This window comes from Panicum virgatum, chromosome 6N (genome assembly GCF_016808335.1).
Source record: "Panicum virgatum strain AP13 chromosome 6N, P.virgatum_v5, whole genome shotgun sequence".
Taxonomy (NCBI): domain Eukaryota; kingdom Viridiplantae; phylum Streptophyta; class Magnoliopsida; order Poales; family Poaceae; genus Panicum; species Panicum virgatum.
This window is the reverse complement of record NC_053150.1, coordinates 16,494,213-16,506,340: the sequence shown is the minus strand read 5'-3', so window position 1 is coordinate 16,506,340 and position 12,128 is coordinate 16,494,213. Positions and strand designations below refer to the sequence as shown.

General features: G+C 41.9%; 1 protein-coding gene across 1 annotated transcript; it reads left to right on the top strand.

Moving 5' to 3' along the window:
• Positions 1-8,211: 8,211 nt before the first annotated feature.
• On the top strand, positions 8,212-11,066 carry LOC120678893 (G-type lectin S-receptor-like serine/threonine-protein kinase At2g19130). Its single transcript, XM_039960336.1, has one exon. It carries the CDS (start codon positions 8,276-8,278, stop codon positions 10,817-10,819), a length of 2,544 nt encoding a protein of 847 aa, XP_039816270.1. The 5' UTR covers positions 8,212-8,275; the 3' UTR covers positions 10,820-11,066.
• The last annotated feature ends 1,062 nt before the right edge of the window (positions 11,067-12,128 follow it).

Here is a 12,128-nt window from a genome sequence, read left to right as displayed (position 1 = left end):
CTATGCCTATAGGGTTCGCATGAGCTGAGGCGAACCCTTTATGCTTTTGGTTTTATGGATTGGTGTTTGACAACATTTCACAATAATATGGTAAAAGATCTGAGGAATGCATTCTATTCATTTGTTATCCTCACAGGGCATTAGCTTTGGTGGGATCTGCTAAGCTTGATTGGCATTCCTTCCACTCCGGCGGGCGTGCGCGGCCTCGACGGCGGAGCTCCGGAGGCGGCGGCGCGCGGCCTCCGGCGGAGCTCCGGAGGCGGCGGCGCGGCCTCGACGAGCCCGGCGCACTGCAGCGCTAGTGCGAGAGAGATAGAAGTGACCAGAACGAGCTGATGCACTACGGAAGCTTATGCAGCCTGCATAAGCTGAAAACGCTCAAATTGGGCGTTCTCCATAATGCAGGCAGAAGGAGGCTTTTTGCACTAGCTTAGCCAGACTTAGGAGGTAATGCAAGCATCCAAACATCCATAGACTGCATTGTGGAAGCCTGGCTAAGGGGATAGCCATCCATCCAATCACACCCTATCTAAATGGTGGAGCCGGCTGCGCCTTGCCATTCACAGAGAGCAAAGACGAGGCTTCGAGATTGCTTAGTGGCGCTCACCACATGGAACATTTGGAAACAATGCAACGCCCGAGTGTTGAGAGCCGTCGCAACATCGCACTCACAGCTCCTGCGGCTAATCAAGCGGGAACGCGATGAATGGATAGCGGCTTGTGCCCATCACCTAGGTTGTTTGTTCTGCGAGTAGTCCGCTAGACCATTGGCGCTGCTACGTTTTTCCTTTCTTGTAATTCGTAGCGGCTGGCGCTAACGCGCGTTGTAATGAACCTTTTTCTTCTTAATACAAAGATACACAGCTCTATTGTATATTCAAGAAAAAAAAATCCTCACAGAGCATTCGACTGGAAGGCGTCCTTCTACTTTTGTGAGGTAAGGACTCGATGAGGGGAGGATATGGATTTATGCAGGCATCTGATCATCGTGGTTGGACGTAGACGTCTCCCCCTCACTCCCTGCACCATGGTTTGGAGTTATGCCGCTAGAGGAATTGTCCTAATGGGACAAATGTTACGCGGGCTGAGTTCCGCTTGATCATTTAAATTTGGATGATATACTACTCTTGTCTCACGGCCTTCTCACTAATGGGCCGAGGCGGTCGTTGTGGTGGGCTGCGGCCGTGTTGTTGTTGTTTTTTTTAATAACCAGTGGCTGCATGGGGCAGCTGTAAGCGGGCGCGCCGGGTGCCATACATCGCATATATGCTGTAAATTCTGTTACGAAGGAATCGGGAAGTAGTGATCAATTCTGTAATTAAGTAGTTAATTAGATTAATGATATTATTATGATGTCATTAGATAGTTACAATTCATGAAGGGGTCATCCGGAGACATATCTCTTGGTCTTGTATATAAGCAACAATCCATCAATAGAAACACATCCATTCACAAACATTCTCTCTTTCATTCACTCTCTAACACATTATCAGTACTTTCGCTCTCCACTGAGCGTGAAGACGATGGCAATTGGCAAGCAAGAACAGAGGCATTCTTGCACTACGACGACGCACATCGTGGTTATTCTGGAATTCGAGCGATAAGAACAATTCGAGGCACCTCATGTCTCCATGGGGAACGGCGACTGCTTAATTTTGAAGCCCTGTTCTTGCTGCTGAGAAGGACGCAACTTCTTCTTGGCCACATGCTACTGTATAGCACTTGTTCTTGCCGATTGAGAAGAATTGGTTGAGGAGAACAGGCAAAATTCTTCCCGGCGGCGAGTCTCCGGCAGAAAAATGAGGAGGTCAATCGATTTCATCACACAACAACATCGGAAACCAAATCTTACATGCAGCACGTCGTGGCGCCTTCCATAATGCTGTGCGCTCGGCCACGGACCCCGCTGGTAGCGCACAGGCGCACAGGAGTGGCGGCGCACCCACAGAAGGCCGGCGGTGGTCGGCGGCCGGCGCACGGGGCCGCGACGACAATGCTGCGCTCGGTGGTGCCAGCAGCGCACGACGGCGCTCCACGGACAGGGCAACATATACCGTGTATTTGTTAAGTCAATATATGACTTAAGGCAGTTAAGTTGATTTGGTACAATCGACTTTGTATGTATTCCTTATATTGAAGAATACAATATTGATTACACGTTATGTTCATTTCGAATTCTTTGGTTGGATTTTCCTAGTATTATATGATTGTCAATAATCTTGACATTATTGGTAATGAACACTTGTCAAGAGTACGTTGTAATCTAAAGACAGAGTTTAGCGATGGGAGATACGATCTAAATTAATTTTTTTTTGTTTAGGATCCAAGTATCTTCTCCCAGGTTTTTATAGTAAAGCTATCTATATCCACATCATATTGAATGACTCAATATGAAAGGAATCCTAGGGTGGTTCTACCTCATGATAGAGAAAGACATGAGGAAGATTGTTTTTTATGCCATAATGATTGAATTGAGATATTGGGACATATGGTCCATTATCCCAGTGCTATTTATGCGCTAATACATATATTGCAAAAGTTCCCCACCGGATATTATCTTTGCAATAATTTGCTATCTAATAGCAGCGCTATTCTACCTAAAGTTGGTAGATTGAAATTAAGAATAACTTTTGATAGCTTAAAATAGCACATACGGACTTGGTATAATCTATGATCCAATTACGTGGATATCATGATTCTGGTTATCTATAAGATCTCCAAATTGCAGATCATTGAAATAAGTTTTGCAGGAATATAGAAAGACCATTCTGTAATAGTCTTTAAGTAGACATTTAATGGTTAATTCCACTAATCATTCTGATATTGCATTGTACAAGGCTACACATGAATGTGTATAGCTTGATAGAATGATATGTCACATACTAAAATTATGTGGTTCTGATTCTATTGAATCAAAGATCATTATCTATAAAGGTAGTGCAACTTGTGTTGTTTAGATGGAGGCAAGTTATACTTAATGCAATATTTTGCATTAAGATGGTTCTGTTTCATAGGTCATATTGGCATATGAACATTTGCAAACTAAGTACTTGTGACAATCTCGAAGAGATATTCACAAGGTCTACTATACTCCACATTTCATATGTGTAGAATACATTGGTTTGAAAGGTTTGCAAGTTTCAGGGGGAGAACCTCTCGTCTCTCTGATTAATAACTTGTTGAAAACATCATATTGCACTCTTTTCTTTGTATGAGTTTTTCCCTTTGGGTTTCTCATATAAAATTTTTAATGAGACAATATCGACACAAGACTATGTCATATCATCCATTTTTTTCGAAGAGGTTTTTGGTGGATGATATTGGAACATAAGATACATTGTACTCTTTTTTTTATGTGAGTTTTTCTTTTTGAGGTTTCTCGTATAAAGTTTTTGATGAGGCAATGTCAACAAAGATATATGCTATATCATCTAGTTTTTCCCCACCAGGGTTTTTGGAAGATGATATTTGAAGCATATTGACCATAAGGTCAAGGCGTTATTAGACTAAGACTTTGGGTTTGTTTCAAGGGTCTACTAACATAGGTAATAGTATATTTTGGTGTTTCTCCTTATTTTTCCCACTGGATTTTAAGGAGTTTTGCCGGGTATACCGGTATTACTTTGGTTTTTCTCACAGGGTTTTCCAAAGATTCTCCTCACATTTTTCCTGAAAGGTTTTTGGGGGAGTTATATATTGTATCGCATCTCCTGATTTTTCCCATAGGGTTTTCAAGGAGTTATTCGATTGATTACGAAGATCAAATTGATTATAAGACCACAAGAAGGACAAATTGATCAAGGGGGAGTGTTATGAAGGAATTTGGAATTAGTGATCAATTCTATAATTAAGTAGTTAATTAGATTAATGACATCATTAGGTAGTTACAATTCATGAAGAGGTCATCCCAAGGGAACATGTCCCTTGGGCCTTGTCTCTTGGTCTTGTATATAATCAACAATCAATCAATGAAAACACATCTATTCACAATCATTCTCTCCTCTTTCATTCACTCTCTAACAAATTCATCATCCATCGTCTAAAGATGGTACATTCCTTGGTGGGCTAGTTGATTAATTTATTTAGCCTAATCGCTTGGCTCAGTGCAGCCTATTTTGTGGTCTCCTGGCAAGCTGTATCCAGATTAAAGTGATTTGACTGGACCTAATAAATTTATAGCAACCGATCACGCACACGCTACAAAGTGACTGCGAACTCACTGCGTGCATGCAAAGCTAGTGCATCATTTTTATTTTTTTATTTTTTCTAATTTTTACTCTTTTTGTTTCCTTTTTCTTTCTTCTTTTTTGTTTTCTTACTCTTTTTGTATTTTCTTTTCTTTGTTTCTTTTTCTTTCTTTTCCTAGTCTGAGCCTGAGTATTGCATGCATACAAAGCAGGTGTATCTTTTTTCTTTTCTTTCCTCTTTCTCTTTCCTTACTATTTTCTTTTCTTTTTTCTCATTTTGTTTTCTTACTCTTTTTCTATTTTTTTATTTTTTCCTTTCCTTTCGTTTCCTTTTTTGATAGATTCCTTAACATAAAATTATAAATTTTTATACCATTGTCTCCTTACAGACTTAGGCCTTGTTTAGTTGCGAAATTCAAAATTCCAACCTATCACATAGAAAGAGAATCTTAGATGCATGGAGTATTAAATCTAGATGAAATAAAAAATAAATTGCATAGTTTACTTGTAAATTGCGAGACGAATTTAATGAGCCTAATTAGACTATGATCAGACACTAAATTGCTATAGTACACATGCTCTAATGATGGATTAATTAGGCTCATTAGATTCATCTTGTAGTTTACAGATGAGTTTTGTAATTAGTTTTGTGATTAGTCTATGTTTAATACTTCAAATATTCAAAGATTCTATATTTACAACTTTACACGGCAACTAAACGAGGCCTTAGATACCTGCTACATGAAAATGAATGCCACATATGAAATCATGAAATATGGAAATTATGGTCACAATTTCCTTTCTAATCTTTACCAATTTCTAAATTATGGAACAAATTATTTATGTGTCCTACCTTCTTCAGATTTGTGGAGTAGCATATGCTGCAACAACTTGCATGGACAATTTTATTTGCTCTCTTTGTTTCTTTCTTGACTACATAACTTCATTTAAATTGTAATTTATGCTCTTTATATTTCATATCAACCATGATTGTTTCTTATATAATTGAACGTTAACATATCTATACTTACATATTACAATAGTATAATACTATTTGTTCATTTTTAAGAATGAGTCATGCTCAATATACACTAATTTATATGTATTGTATACTCATTAGTTAGTGTTTGAAATGATTTATTTAATTTATATAGTAACTTGTTTACTTCGTGTATGCTTAAGAATAACAGTTTGCAACATAGAAGCATCTTCATGTAAAAATGTTTGTATTTGTGTAATTAAATTGCTCGTAATGCCAAATTATTTATTACTTTTTTGGATTAAATTGTTCGTTGATGTTGACTCAGTTATTCTCGATATTTATTTTCATTATTTATCATATACAATCAAATGTTCGTGATGATTAATATTTTGTTCGTAGTACATTATTATTTGTTGGTCATGCTAAAAGTTTGGTCATAGAAAATTATTATTTGTCTATGTTGGTAAAATATTTATACCTAGTAGCTGAAACTAATTATTTAGTATAAAAAATATTTTTAAAAATATCATGCAAATATAGATAAGTGTGGTCTTATTTTGAAGATCTTGTCATATAAAAGATAATTATGTAGTTAGAATTTAATTTAGATACATACTTTAAGATTTATAGTTTTTTTTAGTTTGAAGCCCTTTGCATGTGGTTGATGTCAGAGTCTCCACTTACATGCATGCATCTCTTATTCTCTTTCCACCATGTGACCGTGTGAGTACCGCTCGTGATGTTAAGTTTTCCGTGAAGTTTGTAGGCCTAGTAATCCAATTATGTGTGCGGCCCAAAAATAGTGACCGCAACCCATAACCCTAGAAACCTCGTTCAGAATTGCACCCAATTGTAAGGGTCTATTTATTTCCGATTATAATTGGCATATCGTTGAAATTAAAATAAATGGTAATCCCTCCAAGCTTATTTTCACGTCTATGGTAATCGAATTCAGATATTTGAATTACAAGAAGCGAAACGAAAAGCTGAGATAATAATCTTTGCTTTTGCTTATAATCTAAATGTGGGTGAGAAGCGGAAAGACCGTAGTACTCCCTCATGTTTCCTGCACGGGTAGGTAGGTTCATAGGTAGCAGCAGCCGCCTGCGCGACCCGTCTTGTAGATTGGGGAGTTTCTTTTTCAGTTTTTTTAACGACGCAATTGCAAAAAATAATGGACATCGACTAAACTGCTGAATTTATTTATATATCTTGTTTCCTTCAGAGCCACTGTTGCACCAAGATCAAAAATGCTTTTAGGGTCGGATGATCCAACGTAAGGAAAAAGACCGTCAGACTAAACCTCGGATTATTCTCCAGAGCCTGTTTTCTCGAGATGGAAAATATCCTTCAGGGTCGGATGATCCGACGTGGTACTCAAATAGGGTCGGACTAATGCGTCAGACAAATGACGTCAGCAATTGGTTTGAAACTTAACGGCTACCATGGAGATGACAGTGGGGTCGGATAATCCGACGCCCTAGTCAAGATAGGGTCGGATTATCCAACGCCTACGCAGAAAAAGCGGTAACGGCTCAAAACGGCTAGTTCTATTTGGTGGCCTATATATATATATGGGTTCCCCCGGTCATTTTGGAGTTGCTGGAGTTCAGAGAGACTCTAGACACATTGAAGAACATCTCCAAGCCAACCAAAGAGAAAATTGATCACATCCTTAGGTTTAGTACTAGTTTAGCTCTTGAGTGAGTAAGTGAGCAAAATTGTGTGCTTTGTGCCTTGGTTCTAGGAGAGAACCACCTCTTGTACTCAGTGTGCCGGTCCCTTAGAGTCTTGGTGGCTCACCGGCAACGTCATCGACCCTCAGCTTGGTGTGGAGCGGCGACGGCATCTTTGTGCGGGGGATGTGGAGACCCCCACTCTTGTTGGTGAAGATCCTTAGTGGAATCCGAGGCCAAGGTGACCGTGATTGTGTTCACGGAAGAGACTTGGTTACCGAGAAGCAATACTCTTTGTGAGTGCTTCAACAACGTGGATGTAGGTGTGTCTTTGTGGCTAACCGGATCACGAGATAAATTCTCGTGTCAAAGAGTTTGCTTTCTCTCATCTCTCCTTTAAGCTTCTGCATTTTATATTGCAATTTGTGTGCCTCTACTTTTCTAGAGTAGTTTATTGATAGAATTGGCTATATGTTGCATAATTCTTTTGGGATGAGAGTTTTCACACTAGATGAACCGTAGTTGCACATCTAGATAGCATGATCTAGTTTACGTTTTGTGCAAATTAGTTGGAGCTTGAGGTTAAGGTTTTTTTAATAAAAAACTCTACCTGGGAGGTGTGAAATGGCCCCACCGTTTTTTCATTAAGAGGAGCCTAACCGGCTTAACCGGGTAGAGAAACCCCTCCGAACCCTGGCCCATGCCCGTGAGGGCCAAGCCTTGCGGCAAGCACATCGAGAGGGGTTTTTTCTCTCAGCAGCCTGAAATTCGTTTCTGATGAGATTCGAACTCAGGACCTGCTGAGAGCGCGACGCTACCAGACCGGGCTAGCCAACCGGCCGCCCAGACTTTCGCGAGGTTAAGGTTTTTAGTTTGCCTAATTTTGTTCTCCTCCTTTTAGGCTACGAGCACCTGATTTTTTTCACTTTCTCTTTGCCATGTCAATAAAAATAATAATATTTAGTGCTATGAAACGCTCCATCGAACTCCGAGACTGGCCTAAAAGTTCCGATCGTCGACGAAGACTGCTCTCACCTGGACTGATGCATGCTTCTGCCCCGGTCGGAACGCGTGCCCAACTTCAATCATGTCGCCGAAAAGGCGTGCACATGTATTGACCGACATCACATCTCTGGGCACCACGTGCACGTGCATTGACCGACTTCTGTCCAGACGGTAGGATTGTCGTCGTCCCCTACTTATTATTTTTATATTAAAAAAGGAAAAGAAAAACAGAGCACACGAAGAAAAGATACAGAAAGCAGATCCAAAAACCAAAAAGGATAATCAGAGTTTGGAAATGGTGGTCTGGACCAAAAACAAAAACAGAAACTCCAAAAGCAAAAGCATGCGTGAATGTAGTATGCCGTGCTGGTCTGGACTCGCTGCTGTCACAATTAACGAAATCATTTGTAGGATGCACTGAACCGATGGATGTGTCGCCGTTTCTCGTCAAGTCGAACGCCAAGTGGGGTGGTGCCACTGCTATAAAGGAATACCCCTTTCCAGACGTTGAAGCACAGCACAGAGCACCAATAGTCTTCTTCCTCCCCATTATTCCATTCCATTCCATGAATTCAGCCGTGCCTCTCGTGGTCTTGGGGCTTCTCCTCTCCCTCTGCCTACACATTCTCCCGTGCCACGCTGCCACGGACACCATCTCAGCTGGCCGAGAGCTCGCCAGCGGCGACAAGCTCCTGTCCAGCAATGGCAGGTTCGCGCACGGCTTCTTCCAAACCGAGCGCAATTCCTCCAACTCCAACTGCACTCCAAAATGGTACCTGGGAATTTGGTTCCACACGGTCCCCAAGTTCACTCCTGTCTGGGTTGCCAATCGTGAAAACCCAATCGCCAACCTCTCGTCGTGCAAGCTCGTGCTTTCCCACGATGGCAACCTTGTGATCCTAGATGACCACCCGGCCAACGGATCCACCACGGTTTGGTCTAGCAAATCCAACTCCACAACCAACAGCACCGTCGCTGCTCTCCTGGGCGATGGAAACCTTGTCATACGCAGTGCTTCCAACGCATCCCTTGTTTTCTGGCAAAGCTTCGACCACCCAACAGATGCTCTTCTTCAAGGTGCAAAGCTCGGCTGGGACAACGCCACCGGTTTGATCCGCCGTCTTGTCTCCACCAGGAACACCATTGACCAAGCTCCCGGCGTGTACTCTTTCCAGTTATCTGGCCACAATGGTTTTACTTCCATGGTTTCTACGTTTAACTCTTCGAAATCATATTGGTCCAGCGGCAACTGGGACGGACGGCACTTCACCAACATGCCGGAGACAGTAGGGCAGACCTGGCTCTCGCTTAATCTCACCAGCAATGAACAAGAGACGTACATCGAGTATGTGATTGAAGATCCAACAGTGTTGTCACGCTGCATAATGGATGTCACCGGGCAACTGCAGGTGCTCGTGTGGTTTGAAGGATCGCGAGATTGGCAGGCCATCTTCACGGCACCGAAATCTCAGTGTGATGTCTATGCTTCCTGTGGCCCTTTCACAGTCTGCAACGATGTCCCCTTCCCCTCCTGCGCCTGCATGAAGGGCTACTCCATACAATCGCCTCAAGACTGGGAGCTTGATGATCGAACAGATGGATGCTCAAGAAATACTCCACTGTCCTGTGAAGGCAACACTAGTGCAGCCGGCGTGGCAGATAAGTTCTACCCTATGCCGTCTGTCCAACTTCCTGCTGATGCCCAGAATGTTGGGACGGCTACCAGTGAAGAGGAATGCTCACTTGTTTGCCTGGGAAGCTGCTCCTGCACTGCATATTCCTATGACCAAGGTGGCTGCTCAATTTGTCATGATAAGGTCTTCAATGTACGGCAACAAGGTAACAGTGTTCTTCACCTTCGCCTCGCTGCAAAAGAATTGCAAAGTAGTAAAACCAATAAAAGGGGGGTGATCATTGGCGCCGCTGTTGGTGCAAGCGCCGCTACATTGAGTTTGATCTTTCTACTAATTATTTGGATGAGAAAAGGAAGGAATTATGGTGATGACATTCAGGATGGAATGGGGATTATTGCATTTCGATATGTCGATTTACAGTCTGCAACCAGAAACTTTTCAGAGAAGTTGGGGGCTGGTAGTTTTGGTTCAGTATTTAAAGGTAGATTAAGTGACTCAACTACCATAGCTGTGAAAAGGCTTGACGGAGCCCACCAAGGAGAGAAGCAATTCAGGGCTGAGGTGAGCTCAATTGGAGTCATCCAGCACGTCAACTTAGTTAAACTGATTGGCTTTTGCTGTCAAGGTGACAGGAGGTTACTTGTGTATGAACACATGCCAAATGGCTCCCTAAATGCTCATCTCTTCCAAAGTAATGGCACGGTATTGCCTTGGACTATAAGGTACCGAATAGCTCTTGGAGTTGCTAGAGGACTAGCGTATTTGCATTCAAGTTGTCGGGACTGTATTATACACTGCGATATCAAACCAGAGAACATACTTCTAGATGGGTCTTTCACTCCGAAAGTTGCAGACTTCGGAATGGCCAAGTTTTTGGGAAGGGAATTCAGTCATGTCATGAGTATGACTACAATGAGAGGAACCATAGGATACCTTGCTCCTGAATGGATTAGTGGAACAGCTATCACATCAAAAGTGGATGTTTACAGCTATGGAATGGTTTTGTTAGAAATCGTATCAGGCGGCAGGAACTCAACTAAACAATCTTCCATTGATGGTGTCTACGAAGCCTATTTTCCGGTGCAAGTTGCACACAAGCTTCTTGATGGAGACATTGCAAGTCTGGTGGATGCAAACTTATTGGGTGAAGCGAACCTGGAGGTGGTTGAAAGAGTTTGCAAAGTTGCATGTTGGTGTATTCAAGATGTTGAGTTTGATCGACCTACAATGAGTGAGGTGGTGCAGTTTCTCGAAGGTCTGTGCGAAGTTGAGACACCTCCAGTGCCAAGATTTCTTCAAGCTATTGCAGGAAAGTCAACTACGGAGATAATGTAATGACTACTTTGGGTTTTTGTTCATCCCAATTTTTTTATCTGGTAGTTGCGCCTGTTGCTTTTCCTTTGTATTAGTCTTTGTAATCTTGTACCGCCAACAGGTTGTCAAACTTCTGTTGCTTTCTTGACAAATCAAGACTAAGTCCTTTGATCTAAATTTGAGCAGAAAATGTAGATATCCATGAGAATATAACGATTCAATTATCTTGCAAACTTGAACATATATGTACTCTGATCATTCACGCAAAGACTGAATGGTGTCTTTGGATTGCAATAGTTGATAGACAAATCCTGTGGCTTCTGCTCGTTGTAGCTTATGAGTTACAATGATGAGGCTGCAATAGATGATTTTACAAAAGGCGTTGGCCCATGATGAAAAAAGAGGCGTACCCAGTGCCGTAGGCTTCCCGCACCGTACGGGGTTTGGGGAAGGGTATCTTTAGTGCCAAGCCTTTCCCGCACAAATGTGCAGAGGCTGGGGCTCGAACCCGAGATCTTCCGGTTACAGACAGTAGGCTCCACTGCTGCATCAGGCCCCCCTTCACAAGGTGTCGGAACATGATGCCTTGACTGATTTTCGATGATAAAAAAGGCGCATGTCTTAGAGTGATCTGATCCCCTCCACAATAATTAGTAAGGTAGAACGACCGATAAGATTCCAATTTTGTATAGTTCAATGATAATAGTTATATTTAATTTTTTGAGTATTTTTTGATAAAGTTTTCTATAGAAAAATCAGTTTCTGTAGTATCAGGCCAGGGCCGGTCCTAAGAATTTGGGGGCCGGGGCGAGGGACTAGAGTCGGGGCCCTCTAAAAAACAGTGATAATAATAATAATAGTGATAATAATTAAAAATATAAAGTTTGCCAATAAGCTATGTGCATCCAAAACAGATTGATATGAAAAAATTTATATACGTTAGTATTATATGATATTATCGTAAAAATATGTTCTAGCAATTCTATATGCAAAGTCATTAACAAAGGTATAAATCAATATTACCCATATATTTCTTGAAGCATGAAAATTTAAAAACAAATAGCGATTGAAACTTGAAATCTATCACAGGAAAGAGTGTTCGAGAGTTGCCTGGCATCCTATGTTCGAGAGTCGCCTGGCATCCTATGTTCGAGAGTCGTCGTGACGCTGCCTAGCAAAGCATGACTCGCGGGATGTCGGCGCACAGGCTGTATAGGGAGTTGCACACAGGCTAGACACAACGCAGTCATGAAATTGCAGTGGCGGCGGGGGCAGCATCATTCTTGCACAGAGCACTAGAGTTGTGGAGCCTCTAGTGTGGCCGCATGGA

Bases quoted from the DNA above. Each gene is read 5' to 3' on its own strand.
- LOC120678893 (XM_039960336.1), top strand. From the start codon at position 8,276: ATGGATGTGTCGCCGTTTCTCGTCAAGTCGAACGCCAAGTGGGGTGGT.